Here is a 20,425-nt window from a genome sequence, read left to right as displayed (position 1 = left end):
TAGGCTCAGGCAGCATAATCTGCAGAAAAATTCTTGCTTTGCAAGGTTTAGCTATAATAGATCTATGATCTACTGTTGGGGCAGTTCTGTTTTTTAGCAAGGGCTAAGACACTAAGTAAATCCACTTACTGGTGGAAGAAAAATATTGAACTTTTGTATGAAAATTTGCTGTTTTCAAAGTACTTTCATATACTTGTTATTTGAATCTCATAAAAACTCAGTGTTTTTTTTTTTTAATCCTCATTTTTTACATGTGGGCAAAATGGAGATTTAGTTGATTTGCCCAAGGCCTGTATACCAGTAGGTGATTAAGTTTTTATTTGCAACCTGATTTTTAGATTGTGTTTTCAGTGTTCTTCCTACAATACTCTATCGTAGCTATACTACTCTGTTTTGAAATGTAACATATTAAACCTAACCAATTTTATTTAGATAAAAATGAAACTGAGTTGTTTGGTGAATGTCACTGGAGCTATCAGCATTGCTGGGATTCATTGGTACCATGGTACAGAAGGCTACGTGGAGCCTGATTGCCCTTGCCTTGCTGTTTGCTTCGACAATGGAAGATGCCAGATAATGAGACATGAGAATGACCAAAGTAAGGAATTTTTCTGTTTTAAAAAATTTTTAAATTTCTAATTTTTTTTTTTTTTCTTGAGATGGAGTCTCACTCTGTTGCCCAGGCTGGAGTGCAGTGATGCAATCTCGGCTCACTGCAACCTCTGCCTCCTGGGTTCAAGTGATTCTTTTGCCTCAGCCTCCCGAGTAGCTGGTACTATAGGTGCATGCCACCATGCCTGGCTATTTTTTTGTATTTTTAGTAGAGACCGGGTTGCACCGTGTTATCCAGGATGGTCTCGCCTTAGCCTCCCAAAGTGCTGGGATTTCAGGCATGACCCACTGTGCGTGGCCTTAATTTCTAATTGTTAACTTTTTTTTTGGTGACAGGGTCTCACTCTGTTGTTGAGGCTGGAGTACAGTGGCACAATCTTGGCTCGCTGCAGCGTTGGCTTCCCGGGCTTGAGGGATCCTCCCATCTCAGCCTCCCGAGGAGCTGGGACCACAAGTGTGCACCACCACCCCTGGCTAATTTTTTATTTTTCATGGAGACAGGGTTTCACCATGTTGCCCAGGCTGATCTTGAACTCCTGGACTCAAGTGATCTGCCCGCCTCAGCCTCCTAAAGTGTTGAGATTATAGGTGTGAGCCACTGTACCCAGCCATGTTTTTTTTTAAAATGTGGAAAGTTTTAAAAATATTTAAAAATTGTTGTAATATTATAAACTTCTCTAGGCTAAGTATCTTCCCACACTCACCTCGTTTTCTCTTTTTGACTAGATCCCGTTTTGATTGACACTGGCATGTACGTAGTAGGCATCCAGTGGAACCACATGGGCAGTGTATTAGCTGTGGCAGGCTCCCAGAAGGTGGCCACGCAGGACAAAGATCTGAACATTGTGCAGTTTTACACTCCGTTTGGTGAGGTAAATGCATTCAAATTGGATCTTCTTTCTTTCTATTTAAACGTGCAGTGAGTAGTAAGGTAGGGGAAAAAAGAACATGGTGTAAACTTGTCATATTTTCTTTTAGGGACATTTTATCTTTGTAGTATAAATCTTTGTTGTATTTTATTATGGAATTTTATAATCTTATAATTAGAAAATAAAAGTTACAATTTTATATATTCAGAAAATCAGAAGTTTGACATAAGAAATCACCATGAAGTTGTTACTTTGAGTATTTTCTCTGTGATCTGAATAGGTGTCTCTTTTCATAGCCAGCTTTTGAGTAGTATTTAGTTTAATATACTTGTTTCAGAAGAGTTTTTCTGATTTTTAATGTGATATTTTAAATGTGTATAGATATTAAACATACATATCTATCTATCTTTCCTCCAAACTTCTAATACTTTTAATTTGTTGCAAACTAATAAATTATTTGAAGAAAATTCAGTAATCATTCTCGGGTGATGCTACATTAAAATACAAGGATTGTTTTCATAAACGTACATACAGATATTATCTTTCTCAGTAGTATTTTTAATGAATTTAATTTTAAAAGATAATTTTCAGAAGTAGCATTGGAAAATGTCAAGTAGGAGAATTAACATATTGTGAATTTTAAAGAATTTAAAAAGTGAGAGCTTATTAATAACTAAGTTTAATACATTTTTGAATATCTTATTTTCTGACCCAGTACTGTATTTTGTCCCTTTTGGATACCCTGTTGGCTTTTATAAATTCATCACAGACTAGGAGGAGAACACAGCCATCTTTAACTACAAACCAGCCAGGATGTGGCAGCAGCAAGGAAAGAAAATCAACTTTTAATAAGCCTTCACTACATGCCAGGCACTGTGCAGGCATTTCCTCATTGTAATCTCCTTTAATCTTTACAACAGCACCATGACGTATTACCTTTATTTCTGGAAATAAGTAAACCGTGTCTCAGAGGCAAAATAACTTCTCTACATCAAACTACACTAGATATTTAATTTTTTTTTTCTGCATAAAAGCCTGTACCAGTTGTTTTAATATGATTATTTTTATGTATTTTAATAATTTCTATTAGGATAAGAAATGATATTGTCTGATGCTTTTGAATCAGTATTTGAAACTTACCCAGTAGAATACACTGTAGAAAGTAGGTGCTCTCTATACACTGTCAACCAACAATATTTTTTGGTAGATGTAAAAGTGAAACAAAAAAAGGCATAGTTTTCAAGGTTCCTAAATAATTAAAAACCTGCATTCTAATATTTCTATATTTAGAGCCTCCTTCTTAATTCATGTTCTTTATTGGTTATTTTTGTTGGTTGCCATTTCCTTATTTAACATAATGTTTTACCTGCTTATTTTTATTATTTTAGGCTTCCCCAAGTATAAAATCATGGGTTCTAAAGTCTCTTTGTTTATCATGCAAAACAGTGTGTTAAGTGTTAAACTGAAGACTGTAAGTGAGTTTTGGTCTAGCTGTAACTAAAAGTATCTATCATATTTCCTCAGGGCATAGTAGTCAGTATTTTTTGAGTGAGTGAATATATGGGGAATTTTTCTTTGGATCTATGTTACTGTTAAGGTAGGAAAGATAACTTGGGTGGAAGTTATCTAACAATTTAAACTTAATGATTTAAACTTAAGAAAACCTCAGAGAAGGATAGGCTTCTGAAATCTGAGGGCCAGGGGCTCCTGTTTTTTGCACTGTGGTTTTAGCCATGGTAGGAGATAACAGAGCACAGGGTTTGTAGTCAAGTTGACCTGGCATTGAGTTCATTTCCCACAGTGTAGTTTGACGTAGAGAAGTTATTTAGTCTCTGAGACAGGGTTTACATATATTCAGAAATAAAGCTATACGTCATGGCACTGTTGTAAAGATTAAAGGAGATTACAATGAGGAAATGCCTGCACAGTGCCTGGCACGTAGTGAAGGCTTACTAAAAGTTGGTTTTCTTTTCTTGCTGTTGCCACATCCTGGCTGGTTTGCAGTTAAAGATGGCTGTGTTCTCTTCTTCCTATGGGTGAGTCGATCCCAAGAGTACTGTAGAGAGCTTGCTGGTTCTCCTTTAATTTTATACAGGTAGCAAGACAGATAGATCAGACCCTCCTGGGTTAAAACTTTGGTTTTTTTTTTTTTTCTTCTATTGGTTTCTTTGGCAAAATGTAGCTCAATACATTTGTCTTATTCTGTTATGTGCTGCTATAACAGAATACCACAGACTGCTTAGTTTATAATGAACACAAACTTACTGGCTCACAGTTGTGGAGGATGAGAAGTCCAGTATTGAACTGCTGACATCTGGTGAGGGCTTTCCTGTGCATCACTGCATGGTGGAAGGAAGAAGGGCAAAGAGAGTGCAATAGAGAGACAAGAGGGGACTGAATTCCCTTTCTTATAATGGCAGTAGTCCCAGTCATGAGGGTCCTCATGCCCTGATCACTGCATAAAGGTCCCATCTCTTACTATTGTCGAAATGGCAATTACATTTCAACATGAGTTCTGTAGGGAACAGACGTTCAAACTATAATAACATTAAACTTGACCCAAGAGGATATCTGCTTAAGAACAAGGGATACCAGCAAAGTTCATTGAGATTTTTTAGATTATACCATTCTGTCAAATAAAAGGCATAGATTAAAAATGTTTGATTGTTTTATAGCCACATTAAAAAAGTGTTTGCTTTCATTTATTCCTTGTTAATTCAGTCATAAAAAGTACTGTCTTAGTATATGAAACAATTAATTTGAATATATATTTATTGAAGACAGTTATTGAATATCAGTTTATCAAATAATCTATTAATGGAAAGGCAAATAAATGTGAATATGATGCAGCTAGTACAATTAAGGAGCTCATTCTCTAATTTTCTGGAACCACGGAGTGGAGGATGAAGGCAGGACTCATTGAGGAAGTAGGATTTGAGCTGTGTCTCGATGGATGAATAGGAGTGCGCCAGAAGGACAAGGGCCAGTAAGGATAGGGGAGCTGTGAAGAAAGGATTCAGGCAGAAGGGATACTGTATAGTCTGAACCTGTGGAGGTACAGTAGTTCCTTCATGAGCCGGCACACAGCAGTTATGGCTAAATAGTGGGGTATTAAGCCATGTAATATGGTTTTGGGCTAGATGGGAAAAGGCATTGTATGCCATGCTAAAGAATGTGATGGTGGGGAGTTACTGATTTTTAAAAATTATTAAATCTTTAAAAAAGCAGGATGAGTTATGATCAGATCTGTGTTCCAAAAAGATAATTGTGACAGAGACTGAATTGGGAGGGCAGAGGGTGAGAATCAGGAAACAGATGAAAGGTAAGAATTGAAGTTAGGAAACTATCACCACAGTTCGATTCATTAAAAAGGTAATTGTAGAGAGTGGAAAGGAGTAAAAGCAATAGGACTTGGAGACTGGTTGGTTGTGAGGAGGTGAAAGAGAAAGACCAGACTTTATGATTGAATTTACTAATACACTATTTCATTGATTTTAAGAAATACAATGCTTTACAACTCTAAAATGAGGAGGCATCTTATAATCAAAGTTGCTATATTTTAATTAGCAATGTGTTTTTTTCCTTTCCTTAGTTGTAGATAAAAATAAAAATGCATGTTTCAGTCTACGTCATTTTAGATTTGATGAAATTTGCCATTGAATTCTTTGGATATAGTTTGTAAATTTTTCTTATATGTATGTTTTTCATTATAAAAATTCAAGAAAAGTGATTTTAAAGTGAGTAGTAACTTTTCACAAAATAATGTTTATACCACTTTTGATCTCTATGAAGTGATTGGTGGTAATTTGTATTTGAGTTAATTGTTATCCTTTAGGTTAAAGATACCTTTTTTTCAGCATCTGGGTACTTTGAAAGTTCCTGGAAAGGAAATATCCGCTCTATCTTGGGAAGGAGGTGGATTGAAAATTGCACTAGCTGTTGACTCCTTTATATATTTTGCAAACATTCGACCTAATTATAAGGTAAGTATTAAGAGCAGTTGTAAAATAAACAGTGTTTTTTTTACTAAATAATTTTGCTATAGCTAAAAGCATATTCAAAGCTATCTTATTTTAGAAGCTGGCAGAAAGGAAGCCTTTTTGTGTGGAGACCTTAGAACTAGTAAACTTTTCTAGAATACTATATATAGTTAGTAAAATCACTCCATTAGTCAAGGTCTTAGCCAGAAACAGATGGTACACTCCAAGGAGTAAATGAGGAGAGATTGATAAAAGGCTTATGACAGAGACACGGGCAGGGTTAAAGGGAACAGAAAGGGATGATAAAAAGCAGCACCCAAAGATTAGCATCAGTGAGAAGCGATCACCAGCCCTGGGCCTGAAGGGCCAAGACAAGGGAGTAAGGCTCCTGGAACCCACAGGAGCTGTGGCTGTGCGAGAGGGGCTGCTTTGCAGGAGCCCAGCCCCTGCCAACCGGCCAGGCAGAGGGATTTGGGGAATGAATCTTCCAGCTCACCTCTCCACTTGCTGGTGTTTTCTGTTGGCCAAACCCAACTGGGGGCCAGATGACAAGGTAGCTCAGGTGATGGAGTTCATGGAAACTGGGCTCCAAGCCTCACAGGAGGCTAGAGAAGGGCAGATGATGGATTAGAAGGAAAAAATGAGAATAAGCAACATTAATATATAATCAGTATTTTATCTTGAATTTAACATTTGATCTAAAGCTCTGAAATACAAGATTGATCTGGTAAACTATTTATTATAAAAAATCTTATACATTTAATTTTTAAAAGGTAAAGGACCTTAGAGAAATGGCTGATTCTAGGACTAGGGCAGGGAAAATACAAGGTAAGCCTGGAATAGTTTATAGTCCCAGCAAGTAAGGAAGTTCTCAGGTAACAAAAGGATGGGGGAATGTCAAAAGGACGTGGCTGAAATAGCCTCCCAATGGCCAAAGCTGGAGGACTTTGAAGAATAAACTAAATGATGTGGTATTTTATTGTGACCTAAATTATAAATGCCCAAGAGTTGTTGCTGATATAAATGGATTATTTGAATAAATAAATAAATGGGAGAGAAGAAACAAATCTTCCTTACAGAATTATTCCAGTTTACTTAGGTATTGCCTTCTCCAGGAGGTGGAACATAGCCGCCTGTTCCCTTGGCTTGAGTGTGGCTGCGCTTAGTTTCCAAAGAGTAGAGTATGGAAAGGGGTAAAAAAATAAAGTAGCTTTATAGTGGAGAAACTTGGCAGTCATACCTTGGACAAGTGATAAAGGTTAATATCATCAGGAATGTCATGTGGATATCACATACTCCCTGATATGGCATGATAAAAAAGTATACTTCACTTCTGTGCTGGTCTTCCTAAACACCTGCAGTCTAATCTAGGCGTGAGAAAAACATTAGACGAAGTCAAATCGAGGGACAATCTGCAAAATACCTCACCAGTATTCCTCAGAACTGTCCAGATCATTAAAAACAAGGAGACTGAGAAATTATCATACCCCAGAGGAGCCTAAGAAGACGTGACTAAATCTAAGTATCCCAAATGGGATTCTGGAATAGTAAAAGGACATTAAGGAAAAGTGAATGAAATCTAAATAAAGTATGACGTGTAATAGTAATACAGCTAATAGTGATGTTGATTTTCTAGTTGTGACAAATGTTCCATGGGAATGTAAAATGTTAACAATAAAGGAAATGGATGAGGGGTATATGGGAACTCTATGTTATCTTTGCAACTTTTCTATACATCTAAAACTATTTTAAAGTAAAAAATTTATTTTAGAAAGTAATCAGGGTATAAAAAGCTAAACATGGCTTAGCTTTTTATGTGTTTGGTGTTTGGTAAACACAATGATAATATCAACACAGTATTTTTTATTCAAAATTAAATATAAACATGTTAGGTGAGTTAGAGCAGAAAGCTGTAAGTGTGTAAGTTCCATAATTGATAGATAATGGGATATGGAAATAAATACCACAACAGTTGCAGTTAAAGGAGTTCTACGCGGCCATTCCAGAGAGGAAATTTGACAGGGGGTTCTGCATTTTGTTTTTGTTTGTTTTATATAAGCCAGATAGGATTATTTGATCATATGCTATGTAAATACGTTACTCTGATTAAAAACAAATATAGAAAATATGGATGGGGGTAAAAAGGCAAAGTGACTATTTTTGAATTCCTACTTGGGGATCCAGAATTGAAACTTTGACAGGGATCGTGCTACCTGTTGTCCCCTCTTCAGCAGCTATTATTGATTATTGAAAATTTTTACCATTGAAGCTTAAATCTTACCAATTAAAATAAGGAAAGTTAGGCCAGGTATGGTGGCTCACGCCTGTCATCCCAGCACTTTAGGAGGCCAAGGTGGGCAGATCATGAGATCAGGAGTTTGAGACCAGCCTGGTCAATGTGGTGAAACCCCATCTCTACTAAAAATACAAAAATTAGCCAGGCGTGGTGGTGTGCACCTGTCATCCCAGCTACTCAGGAGGCTGGGCAGAAGAATCACTGAACCTGGAAGGCAGAGGTTGCAGTGAGCTGAGATTGCGCCACTGCACTCTTGCCTGGGTGACAGAGTGAAACTCCCTTTCAAAAAATAATAAATGAGAAAAGTTTTACAAACTAAATTTATATCTGCAATATATTCTTTGTTTTATACATATCTTTATTATTTTTAGATATTTTTTATTTTCCTGAGCAAAAGATACTAAGCTGAAGATTGAGTCCTGTCTTATATTTCTGAAGAATATATTTTGTCAGCAGTGATAAACCATATATCTGCAATATTTCTAGAGTAAATAATACAATAAGATTTTCCTTCCCAATGCTGAATATTTCTTCTGCTTTTCTGTCTCCTTCCCTTTCCTCCTTCCTTTCCTCCTAGTGGGGTTATTGCTCAAATACTGTAGTTTATGCGTATACCAAACCTGATCGTCCAGAGTACTGTGTTGTCTTCTGGGATACAAAGAACAATGAAAAATATCTTAAATATGTGAAGGGTCTCATTTCTATTACTACCTGTGGCGATTTCTGCATTTTGGCTACAAAAGCTGATGAAAATCATCCTCAGGTAGGTGTTTCTTGATATTTTAAGATATAGATGGGCTAACTGCTTGGCAAAATTGGGTTATAGTTATCTACCTTCTTAAGCATGGCCTCTACACTGGCAAGTACAGCAAAACAGTGGATCTGTTGGCCCTATCGGTCTAGACCAATTTTAGAAAACTCCGTGACTACATTGATGCTGCATCCCTGATTTTCTTTTTCTTCAAGCAGCTAATCACATGGCAGTTTACACTTACTGGTTCAATACTGAAGCTTTTTGTCTCTGAAATATATTTACAGTATCACAATCTTTTTTCAAGTTGAAATTTCATAAGCAAAAAGGAATACCCAGATATCTACTCTGCATAAATGCTGAAGAAATTATGCAGCAGTTAACACTTAAAACAGTTTGGGTAGCTTTTGACATTGAGAAATCTACTTTTATTTGGAGTTAATTGCTGTAAAATTAATATAGTATAACAAATAATACAAATATGTGTTTTTAAAAAGTATACTGACAACGTAAATATTTGCAGAAGTATGCAAATATATCTGAGAAGGACTACCCATGAAAAAGTATAGAGTTTTTTGTTAAAAGTGACTGAACAGCCATGTTTGGTGATATTCACTCTGAAACTTGCTAAAACAGCAGTAAATACATTTTTTAAGAAGTCATAAGCCCAGAGGGACCAGAAAGGGAAAGGAAATGGCAGCAAAATTTTGTAGATTAGAGAGTTGGTGGTTTAGTGGCAATTACCTTAGCAGACCTAAGAAAGCTGAATCATAAGCCATTCAGGGAGAAAACAGAGGCAACTGGCTTACATCACGGAATCCCAAGAGCCACAGGACCTAGGGGTACCTGGTGGAAGAAAGAAACATAAAAGCAATTTGGAAGTACCAGTGATTATGCAGAAAAGAGAAAACGTTTTTTTAAAAAGCCTAGGAAGAAGGAGATCCCACTCCCCTGTACTGAGTCCATAGGCAGCTGCCCTTCTGCCACCTACAACGACTGGGGTTTACTCTCCAGAGAGGATCAAAGAGTCGCTGCACTGAAGAGCATCAAGCAGAGCTGAGAGTGGGGGATCTCTGCTGAAAATAGGACAATTAATGTTAAAAGTTTACTACTCAACGTTACACCAGTCTTATTTTCCCACTTGGTTCCCAGAACACTGACAACCAAGCATCGAGCTTTGAGGTGGGAGTGTGAAAGTCTTCTCAGGAGAATTACACCTGTTCAAGAGAAAAGCCCTCTAAAGATACTGAGATTGGGAGCCCCCAAGGAAGTAGCCCTGCCCATCACCTTACAGTAAAGGTGCCAGTCAGTGAGACTCAATTATAGACAACTCTGTTCCAAACTGCTTTCAGTGTCTGACTTAAATATAAGCAGTTAGACGCGGTTGCCAGACATTAGAGAAAGGCATCTAAACACAAGTAGAAAAGAACTTGGAAGAAGCAGAGACTATGCAGGAAGGACACTTCTAAAAAACATTATTTCTAAAGAACCATCAATATTGCCTTCAGAGAGTTAAGAGATACTACATCCAAAAATAAGAAAAGGATGCTATAGAAGAGGAAGTTTTTAAAAATGAAAAATATGATGACCATGATGAAAACTGGCTGGAGGATTAGAAGATAAAATGAAGGAAAACACCTGTAAAGTGAAGCAGAAGGACAAGGAAATGGAAAATAGGAGTGAAAAGATAAAATTAGAGGACCAGTAAGGGAAGCTTAGCATTTCTTTTCTTTTCTTTTCTTTTTTCTTTTCTTTTTTTTTTTTTGAGACAGAGTCTTGCTCTGTCACCAGGCGCCAGGCTGGAGTGCAGTGGCATGATCTTGGCTCACTGCAGTCTCCACCTCCCAGGTTCACGCAATTCTCCTGCCTCAGCCTCTTGAGTAGCTGGGACTACAGGCATGTGCCACCACGCCTAGCTAATTTTTGTGTTTTTTAGTAGAGATGGGATTTCACCATGTTGGCCGGGATGTTCTCGATCTCTTGACCTCATGATCTGCCTGCCTCAGCCTCCCAATATGCTGGGATTACAGGTGTGAGCCACTGCACCCAGCCAGCATTTCAATAATATTTCTAAAAAGAGTGAACAGGCAAAATATAGGGGAATAAATGTGAAAAAAAATTCAAGAAAAATTTCCTTGAAGGTCTGGATTGGAAGTGCCTAGCTCACTGAATAAAAATATTTCCACATCAAGACACATCACTGTGGAATTTCAGAGCATTGGGGAGAAAACAGTTTTACAAGTTTTAGAGAGGAAAAATAGATATCGTAACATCAGGGATCATAAGTGGTATTCTACTTGTCAACAGCAGTGCTTTGGAAAATTGCCTCAAAATTTGGAGGGAAAATGGTTTTCCATTTAAAATTCTATAACTTAAGTCAACTACTAATTAGATATGAGGATATTCCAGCACTTTGGGGGGCCGAGATGGGCAGATCACCTGAGGTCAGGAGTTTGAGACTAGCGTGGCCAACATGGCAAAACTCTGTCCCTGCTAAAAATACAAAAATTAGCCAGGTGTGGTGGCAGGTGCTTGTAATCCCAGCTACTTGGGAGGCTGAGGCAGGAGAATCGCTTGAACCCTGGAGGCAGAGGTTGCCATGAGCTGAGATGCGCCACTGCACTCCACCCTGGGTCACAGAGTGAGACTGTCTCAATAAATAAATACATAAATAGGAAGGTAAGAAAACAGACATTATTACATGTGTAAGTCACTAAAAATTTCCCTTCCAAGCTTCCCTGTCTTAGGAAGTAACGTCACGAAATAGTCTAACAAAATGAGGAATAAACCAAGAAAGCAGAATAAACAGGAGAGTGGGACACGGATGGGGAAGAGCGTACCAGCTGACTGTGGCACAGTGCGTCCCGTGAGTCAGATGAGAGAAGGTCAGAAGGCTCCAAGAGAAATTCAAGGGGATGACATTAATAGACTACCGGATGTATTTGAGCCCTTGCAGCAAGATACACATAATGCAAGGATAATTGGTTATTTGTGTTAGTAATAAGCCCATAGGTGACTAAGCAGAGAGAAAAAACACCATTATCGACTACAGAGAAAGCAGAATATGCTTGAAAAGAAAATAAATCATGATATACTTGATGGCTGAATCATGAATAGCATTTATATAGTCAAAATGATGTAATCACCCTTTTTTTTTAAAAAAAATTAAAAACCTTTTAATTAAAGTATAATAAATATACTCAACCCTAAATTCTGTTCTGACAAAATTGTGTTAAAAATAGAGAAACGGATGGAAATGTGCCCCTGTGTGGTAGGGGTGGGTGGGAAAAATGAATGAAAGCTAAACACTTGTCATTTGTAGAGGGAGACAACAGCTAATACACTAAATTGAAATAAAACAAGTACCAGTATAAACACATTACTTAGATTTGTGGAAGTAATAGCAAAAGGGTCGGTTAAAGGGAGCAGGAATGGGAACTTAGGGGGAACTGCCATTTTTTAGTAAGAAGCCTTGTGGTTCTATTTGATTTTTGAAACTACTAGCATGTATAACTAAATAGAATATTGTTCTTAGTACAAGATACAGAAACAGTAAGAAAAATGAAATGATCACTTTAGAACAATGCGATGTAAAATGTGCATTATGCTTTTCCTAACATTGATCATTGATGATTATTTGTATATAAGCCATTTTCATTAGGTTGGATCATGTCTTTTTTTAATTAACTGAATTTTTCTGAATTTCTCATGTCATTCATATCTTGCTTCAAAGGAGGAGAACGAGATGGAGACTTTTGGTGCAACGGTAACAATTAGCTCTTACATAGCTGATCATAGGATAAAAATGAGTTTTGATGTTACAGCTGATCAGAAACTTTAGAAATATGAGGTGACTTCACAAGGTTCATGGAAAAATGGAATTAGGAGATAAAAATAAAAATAGAAACTTTATTTTTCAACATAAGCTCCATCAAGATCAAGACATTTTTGTAAGCAATGATACCAGACATTGAGTCCATCCCTAAAGAACCGAGGGTCTTAGGAATTTAACCATATCAACGCATTTACATTATTAACTAAGGAAAAATGGGTACTCTTTAAGGATTTTTTTAAGATTAGGAAACAAAAGGAAAGCTGGAGCCAAATCAGGACTGTAAAGTAGATGCCTAATGATTTCCTGTTGAAACTCTAGCAAAATTGCCTTTGTCTGATGACTGGAGTGAGCAGGAGCATTGCCATGGCGGAGAAACACTGGTGAAGTTTTCCCAGGCATTTTCCTACTAAAGCTTTGGCTAACTTTCTCAAGACATTCTCATAATTAGTGGATGCTGTTGTTCTTTGGCCCTCCAGAAAGGCAACAAACAAAATGCCTTGAGCATCCCCCAAAACTGTCGCCCTGACATTTGCTCTTGGCCAGTGTGCTTTTGCTTTGACTGGACCACTTCCACCACTTGGTAACCATTGCTTTGATTGTGCTTTGCATTCAGGATCATGCAGGTAAAGCCATGTTTCATCTCCTGTTGCAGTTTTTGAAGAAATGCCTCAGGTTCTTGATTCCCCCGTTTGAAATTTCCGTTGACTGCTCTGCTTCTGTGTGCAGCTGATCTGGGTGCAATGGATTTGACACCCATTGAGTGGAAAGTTGGCTTAACTTAAACTTTTCGGTCAGAATTGTCTTGAGTTGAACCAGTTGAGATGTGTATGGTGTTGACTATTGTTTCTGCCGTTAATTGTTAGTCCTGTTCAATTAGGGCAGAAACAAGATGAGATTAATTTTTTCCTTGCAAATTGACATGGATGGCTTGCTGTTGCAGGTTTCATCTTTACTTTGTCTTGTTCCTTCTTAAAGTAAGTTGTCTATTTGTAAACTGCTGATTTCTTTGGGGCATTGTCTCCATAAACTTTTCATAAAGCATTGATGATTTCACCATTCTTCCACCCAAACTGCACCATAAATTTGATTTTTTTCTTGCTTTAATTTTAGCAGAATTAGTATCGCTTTGACAGGGCTTTTTGTTCAAACTGCTACCATCTCCTTAGTGCTTCAAACTAGATCTTGTTCAGGCATCTTTTAACAAGTTAGTACACATTTTTTTGATGCAAAAATTTTAAAACCATTCATAATTTTTTCATAATACACATTTTCCATAAACTTTTTGAAGACCACTTGTATAAATGATGAAAAGAAGCCAGAGTACTGTGTTTAAACCACAGTGTTCCATTACATTGAGAAACCAGCCTTGGTTTAGTGTTAATTTATCTTTCTTTACATTTAATGCTGTAAATTGTCTTTTTGTCTGCTATTTTTGTACCTAACAATTTCATTGTTTTTTAGTTAGCAATACTTGAAAAAGAAATAAGCATGATATGTATTAAGCATATTTTCTTTATTATTTGTAATCAGGAGTTCTGATACTTTTTGTTTTATTTGTTCACAGTTTGTACTAGTTCTTTGTAATTCTATTGGTACACCCTTGGATCCCAAATACATTGATATTGGTAAGAAAATATTAATATTTATTTATTTTCCAATCAGGTTTTATTTGTAACACGAATTTAAAAACCTAACATTGGTATTATTAATTAGAATGGTGTTTTATAAAAGGAGGATGACCATACTTCCTACTTTGTCAGATACAGTATTAGTTTATATCTGTTACCATGGTAGAATTCTTAATACCCCATTTTACTCTAAAAAGCATCCTGGTTAAGACAGTAAGTTATAAAGTTACTCTATCTAAAATCCACTATAATTTCACAACTGCTATAGTACCATCATTTGCTTTAAATGGGAAATATAATTGTGTAGGAATTGGTATGCAGTGTAATGATTAGTATGTAATAAACCGAGGATTATAGAAAGAATTTTGCCATTAAACCACTTTTATTATTAATAAACTGCTTGTAAATACCTCTCTTCCATAAAAACACTTTAGCTGCTTGTAAAAGTGAGTTTGCCCTTTCCAGATTTTTCTAATGAAATTAGTATTAATAAGGACAGTTTAAAAAATTCCTGGCTTTTTGTTTTCAAAGGACGTTTGTTACTTTAGATTTACCATTCCCTGTACCTAATAACTATGAAAGTAACCCATTAAAAATTCCAAATCTTATTCTAAGTATATTATTAAAAATTATTAAAAGTATTTTGTTGCCATTTCACTGTAACTTCTAAAAGTAATGATTTTCTTTTAATGTGTATGGTAGTATATTGGATATAGTATTGCAAAAATTACTAAATCTAAGAAATTAAAAACCCATTGCATTATTTGCCGACCCTGAGAACCTGAGAACTAGTCCTTTTTTTTTTCAGATTGGACATTTAGTCTAAGGAATAAAATATTAATGTCTTTTGCCTTTTGAGTGTTTGCATTTTGCTAAGCTCTTTGGGTGATGGAAGCAAATATGAGAAATAATGACCTCAAAGACTTTATGCTGTATGGCCTAGGGTCTTGGTAACTTACTCACTTAGATATATTGACACATTTCAACTTCATGTCTTACATTCATTGCTACCTAGGTATGTTTATATGTTTTATATATGTATATGTTTATATGCATATATATATATATATGTATATATATATACATTAGTGTTCCTTGTTAAAAAGCTTAGCTTAGAATTACTATAAACTCTCATCACATAAATATCTCTTGTTTATTAGAAGCATAACAGTCTTTAAGAGGTAAATTTTGTCAGTCTTCAGATGATATGCTTTTTCTTTTAATAGATAGAATCATAATGGTGATAGGGTTAATCTCAAAGTAATTTTTATCACAAGTAGACTGTTTTAAAAAACAAAGCTAAATGTGAATCCTTCCTCTTCATAAAATGGCTAATACTTGAGGGCATGTTTATTTGTATTTTGGAGTCTCAAAAAATTTTTTTGTAGTCTCGCTGGCTGAGATTTTAACAAACAGTTCTTTCATTGGCTTTCAGTGAACACAGCCAAAGACTCAACATTTTTGTTTCATACATATTCTGTAAAATTCCTTCTTAAAGTTTCTATGTCAGATTTTTATGAGGACTGGAGGCTAAAACAAAACAAAAATATATGAGTGATACTGTTCTAGAATTTATTATTCTTGTTTTGCTACCTACTCTTCCTCTTTGCAATTTCTGTAGAAACTTTAAAAAAGAACTTTATAGATTATTATGGAAGTGTAGTTTATGGGACTCCGTTGTACTCTACACGTGAGTTAGGTATCCTTTTTTGGTGCTCTTTTGTTGAGCCCTCATAATACCTTTGGTGTACTTCCATCCAAAATACTTCTTACCCTCCACCGTGCTTAATTTTCTTATCTGTCTTCCCACTAGACTTTGAGCTTCTTAAAGACTTATGTCAAATTAACTTCTCTATCCCCATGACGTAACACTGCTTGGCCCATAATAAATGTTTATTGAATGTATGGAAATTATTTATTTTCTATCATGTAAAAAATGATGATTCATTTATTTAGCAAACTATCAATGAATATATACTGTTTCAGGTACTGTACTGGTCACTGGAAATAATAAATTAATTATGACTTTTTTGTGGGATTTCTAAACAAATAATTGAAACCTAGTTCATCCACTGAACAGTGATTTATTGCTTCCCTACTGCATACTCAGTATTGCTCTAGGTGCCAGGTAAATGGATAAGGATGTCAGGAATACCTTTCTACTTAGAGAAGGTTTCATTTGATCTGAGTTTTGAAAGATAAGTATTTCTTTAGGTGATATTTTAAGGAAAGAAAATGGCATTTTCAGAGGAATGAAGGCATGGAAAGTAGCTATCAAGTCCCAGTTTGCCTGTGCTGCAGCCATTTTAGTGGGAGCAGCTTTCTAATGATGGTATCTAACATGTGCACTAGGCTTTCCATATATTCCAGAAAAAGTTAATTTGATGAAAACATTTAAGTGTAATTTCAGTTTACCAGCACTTAAAAGGGCTGTGAAATGAATAAATGGGAAAGTCGGTGAACATTACAGATGTAGGCATTTATTTCAGGCCTTAGCATTAAAATATTGCAAGCAGGTTTTATTTATATGTGAATTCCAAGATCGTTTTAAATTATTTTACATCCTGGCTTGGCTAGTAATGACTGCCTATTAGCATTACAAAGTTCGGTTAATGAAAGCATAATTATTTTCTTAAAATTTTTTTTTTTCCAAGCCGGGTATGGTGGCTCATACCTGTAATCCCAGCACTTTGGAAGGCTGAGGTGCATAGATTGCCTGAGGTCAGAAGTTCGAGACCAGCCTGGCCAAAATGGCAAAACCCCACTTCTACTAAAAATACAAAAATTAGCTGGGCATGGTGGCATGCATCTGTAATCCCAGCTACTCAGGAGGCTGAGGTGGGAGAATTGCTTGAACCCAGGAGACAGAGGTTGCAGTGAGCCAAGATTGTGCCACGGCACTCCAGCCTGGGTGACACAGTGAGACTCTGATTAAAAAAAAAAAATTTCAGTAACCTTTCTTTTTTTTCTATTTTTTTTCTTTCAAATATTGAATAGTTGAAAAGGGCATAGAGGGCTTTCATCTTGGCTTTGTTCTTTTTCTAAAACATTCTATCTATTAAAATTTTGTTTTGCTTTTCCTAGAAGTTTAGTCTGGATGGAATGAATCTTAATAAAGATCCAGCAAAATATATATATAGATAGGATTATCTACCTATATGAATTTGCTGAAATTACCACCTTACTGATTGAAAAAAATGTATTTTTTCAGATATATTTGTCTTTTTTATAGTAACTGAGAATTTATATATGGTTTTATTATAAAAACCTATGTAGATGATAAAAATAAAAATAATAGCAACCATGTCTAATACTTCTTAATCCTTAGAGTGTCAGCCTGCTCTACTAGTTAAGAGCAGTTTCTGGAGCCAGATTACCAGATTTGTGTCCAGCTCTACTACTTTCTAGCTGTGTGATACGGGCAAATTCCCATGCCTCAGTTTCTGTATCTGCTAAATTGGGATAATAATGCCTACCTTACAGGGCAGTTGTGAGTTAATATATGTTATGTATTTAGAACTCTGCCTGTCATATATTTTAAAAAATTTAATAAATACTGTCTTTTAAATTGTTACTGAGCATTTACTCTATGCCAGGCACTGTGCTATGCTTTATATTTGTTATCTCTCTTAAACTTTAAAACAGCTCTGTAGGGTTGGTATTGTTAGTGTCCTCAACTTACAGTAAGTAAACTGAGGTTCACAGAGAACAAATAATTTATTCAAGGCCACGGAATAAGCAAGTGCCTCTCATTTGAATCCAAGAAGTCCGACTTTTACCTTGAACCACTAACATTATAATTTTGAAGTAATCAGGCTAATGATAAACTCTTATGAGTATTTGGGATCTATCAAAAAGAAAGGAACATGAGTGTAATTTATAATTGTAGATAAACGGTTGGAAGAATATTTTATATACTTAGGAAAAAATAATATTTTATTAGAAAGCAGTTAAGGTATACCTATGTAACAAACCTGCATGTTCTGCACATGTACTCCAGAACTTAAAGCATAATAATAAAAAAGCAGTTAAGATTTGCAAACTTGCTTCAAATCACATTAAGGGCATAATAGTTACCAGCATTAGAGTATCTATGGTGGAATTTACTAAACATTTAACAAATATCTTAAGATTTAGTGAAGACAACGTTAGGGAAAGAAGAGCGAAGCCTGACCTGGCAGGAGCGCACCCTGGAGGCTTTGCTGTCATTCGCCATGTCTGGCTTTCAGCGAAGTGTTCCTTGCAAGAAAGGCTTTGAGCTCCCTCCAGAGGTTGATAATAGTACACATTTTGAATGAAAAAATCTTGATGGTTACAGTGAAAAAAGTAAAAACAAAAATTGCTCAGTTGTACTGAGTTATTTAGCATATAAAAATTATTGAATTTAGATCCCTGAGTTATTAACACACTTAGTTAATATCATACCATCAGACTAGTTTCTAATTCTTTGTTAGTTTCTAAGTCTCTTATTGCCTCAAATCTCCACTGTCTGCACTCTGACAAGAACTCTATAAATGGTACCTCCTAATAACGTTATTTCTTTATTCTGGCCATATTAATGATTACACTGCATAGTATTTATAATAGAAAAATTAAGTTTTACACTGTTTTGATTGTTCATGAATTTAGAAAACAGGTAGTATAATCTGTTTATGAAGGAGTTTTTTGCTTTTATGTATTTTGTATGAATGTTTAATTTTATGTTGTTTATTTTGAGTTTTTTGACCTTGGGCAAGTTGTTTTACTTTTTTAAACCTCTGTTTATTTATCCATAAGACGGATTCAATGAGACTCTCTACTTCATAAAAGGTTATACAGTACAGTGGGAGCTCAATTAAATGTTCTCTAAGAAATGGGACAGATAAAAATAATTATTTGTTTAGGAGAATATATTTCCAATGCATATTAGAAATAATAAAAAGTATTTGTTTAGAAGAACATATTCTTTAGGAAGGGACTTGGGTGATTTTTCTTTTCTAAATTAGAGTAGAAATATAAGATGTGAGATGAGAAGAAAAGATGAAGGCCTGAACCAAGTAATATTGGTAGTGAACATGGGAAGGAGAAAGAAGTGGAATTTTGTTTTTCCATTTTTCAATTAATGTATGTTTGGGTTCTTTCTACTTTTGATTAAGATAAACAATGTTGCTATCAACATCAGCGTTGGGGTTTTTGTGTGGACATGTTTTTATTTCTCTTGGGTATATACCTAGGAGTGGAATTGCTGAGGCATATGGTAACTCTATATTGAACATTTTGAGGAGTTGCTGAAATGTTTTCCAAAGCGGACACAGCATGTTATATTCCCAGATTTCTCCAAATCCTTGTCAACACTTGTTATTGTCTGACTGTTTGATTCTAGCCATCCTAGTGGGGGCAAGGTGGCATCTCATTGTGGTTTTGATTTGCACTTCCCTGATGACTAATGATATTGACCATCTTTTTCATATGCTTATTGGCCATTTGTGTCTCTTCATTTTAGAAATGTCTATTCATATCCATTGCTCACTTTTAAATTGAGCTATTAGTCATTATTATTGAGTTTTAAGAGTTCTTTGTATTTTCTAGTTAAAATTTTTTTCAGATACATGATTTGCAAGTATTTTATCCCATTCTGTGGGTTGTCTTTTTACTTTCTTGATTGTGTCCTTTGAATCACAAATGTTTTTAATTTTGATGAAGTCCAACTTACCTAATTTTTCTTTTGTCATTTGTGTTTTTGGTATCATATCTAAAAAGCCAATTATTGCCTGACCAAAGGTCACAAAGATGTACTCCCAAGTTTTCTTTTAAGTGTTTATGATTTCAGCCCTTGAATTTGAGTCTTTGATCCATTTTGAGTTAGTATTTTTGTATGATTCTACAAGCTTTTGGTTCTTTTCTGATTTCAGAGACTGTGTGTGGGTATTTTGAGACTACATGGGGGTATATTGTCTATAAAATGAGGGGCTGAACTCAGTGATTACTAAAGTTCTTTGCAGCACAAACATTCTGTGATTCTATGTAACTGTAAGTTATCTTAATGTTATTTTTAACAGTACCACTGTTTGTTGCAATGACCAAAACCCATGTGATAGCAGCCTCGAAAGAAGCATTTTATACTTGGCAATATCATGTGGCAAAGAAGCTCACGGCAGTGGAAATTAATCAGATCACACGGTCTCGAAAAGAAGGGAGAGAAAGGTATGTCCTTTGATACGTACTTTTTAGTAACTCAACCATATCACATTTAAGTCAGACATAGTAATCGTAAATTGTTGTGTTTGGTAACTGTAAAGTGCCTTGATTATTAGAAAGGCTTTTCTCAATTCATTTATCTTTAAAATTTATTTGTTTAAATTTATTAAAATAGAGGTAGCATGGTGTAATTTAAAAAACCCTTAGAGATAAAGATTGGGAGGCTGTGTTTTTATTAGGAAATGGCTGTCCTCACTCACCCTTCCCACTAGATTAG

The 20,425-nt window shown here is 35.5% G+C and overlaps 1 protein-coding gene across 2 annotated transcripts in view; it reads left to right on the top strand.

Moving 5' to 3' along the window:
- Nucleotides 1-20,425, top strand: part of WDR35 (WD repeat domain 35) — a 67,679-nt gene that overhangs the window by 18,182 nt on the left and 29,072 nt on the right. Inside the window, exons 7-13 of one of the 2 annotated variants that reach the window (XM_003935232.4) lie at nt 433-598; nt 1,339-1,484; nt 5,339-5,464; nt 8,335-8,520; nt 12,242-12,274; nt 13,908-13,968; nt 20,010-20,154. In XM_003935232.4, coding sequence (XP_003935281.1) covers nt 433-598; nt 1,339-1,484; nt 5,339-5,464; nt 8,335-8,520; nt 12,242-12,274; nt 13,908-13,968; nt 20,010-20,154 — 863 coding nt within the window. The remainder of the gene's footprint in view (nt 1-432; nt 599-1,338; nt 1,485-5,338; nt 5,465-8,334; nt 8,521-12,241; nt 12,275-13,907; nt 13,969-20,009; nt 20,155-20,425) is intronic. The other variant, XM_003935231.4, reaches the window with a different exon arrangement.

This window comes from Saimiri boliviensis, chromosome 1 (genome assembly GCF_048565385.1).
Source record: "Saimiri boliviensis isolate mSaiBol1 chromosome 1, mSaiBol1.pri, whole genome shotgun sequence".
Lineage (NCBI taxonomy): Eukaryota > Metazoa > Chordata > Mammalia > Primates > Cebidae > Saimiri > Saimiri boliviensis.
This window is presented reverse-complemented; position numbering and strand designations above follow the sequence as displayed.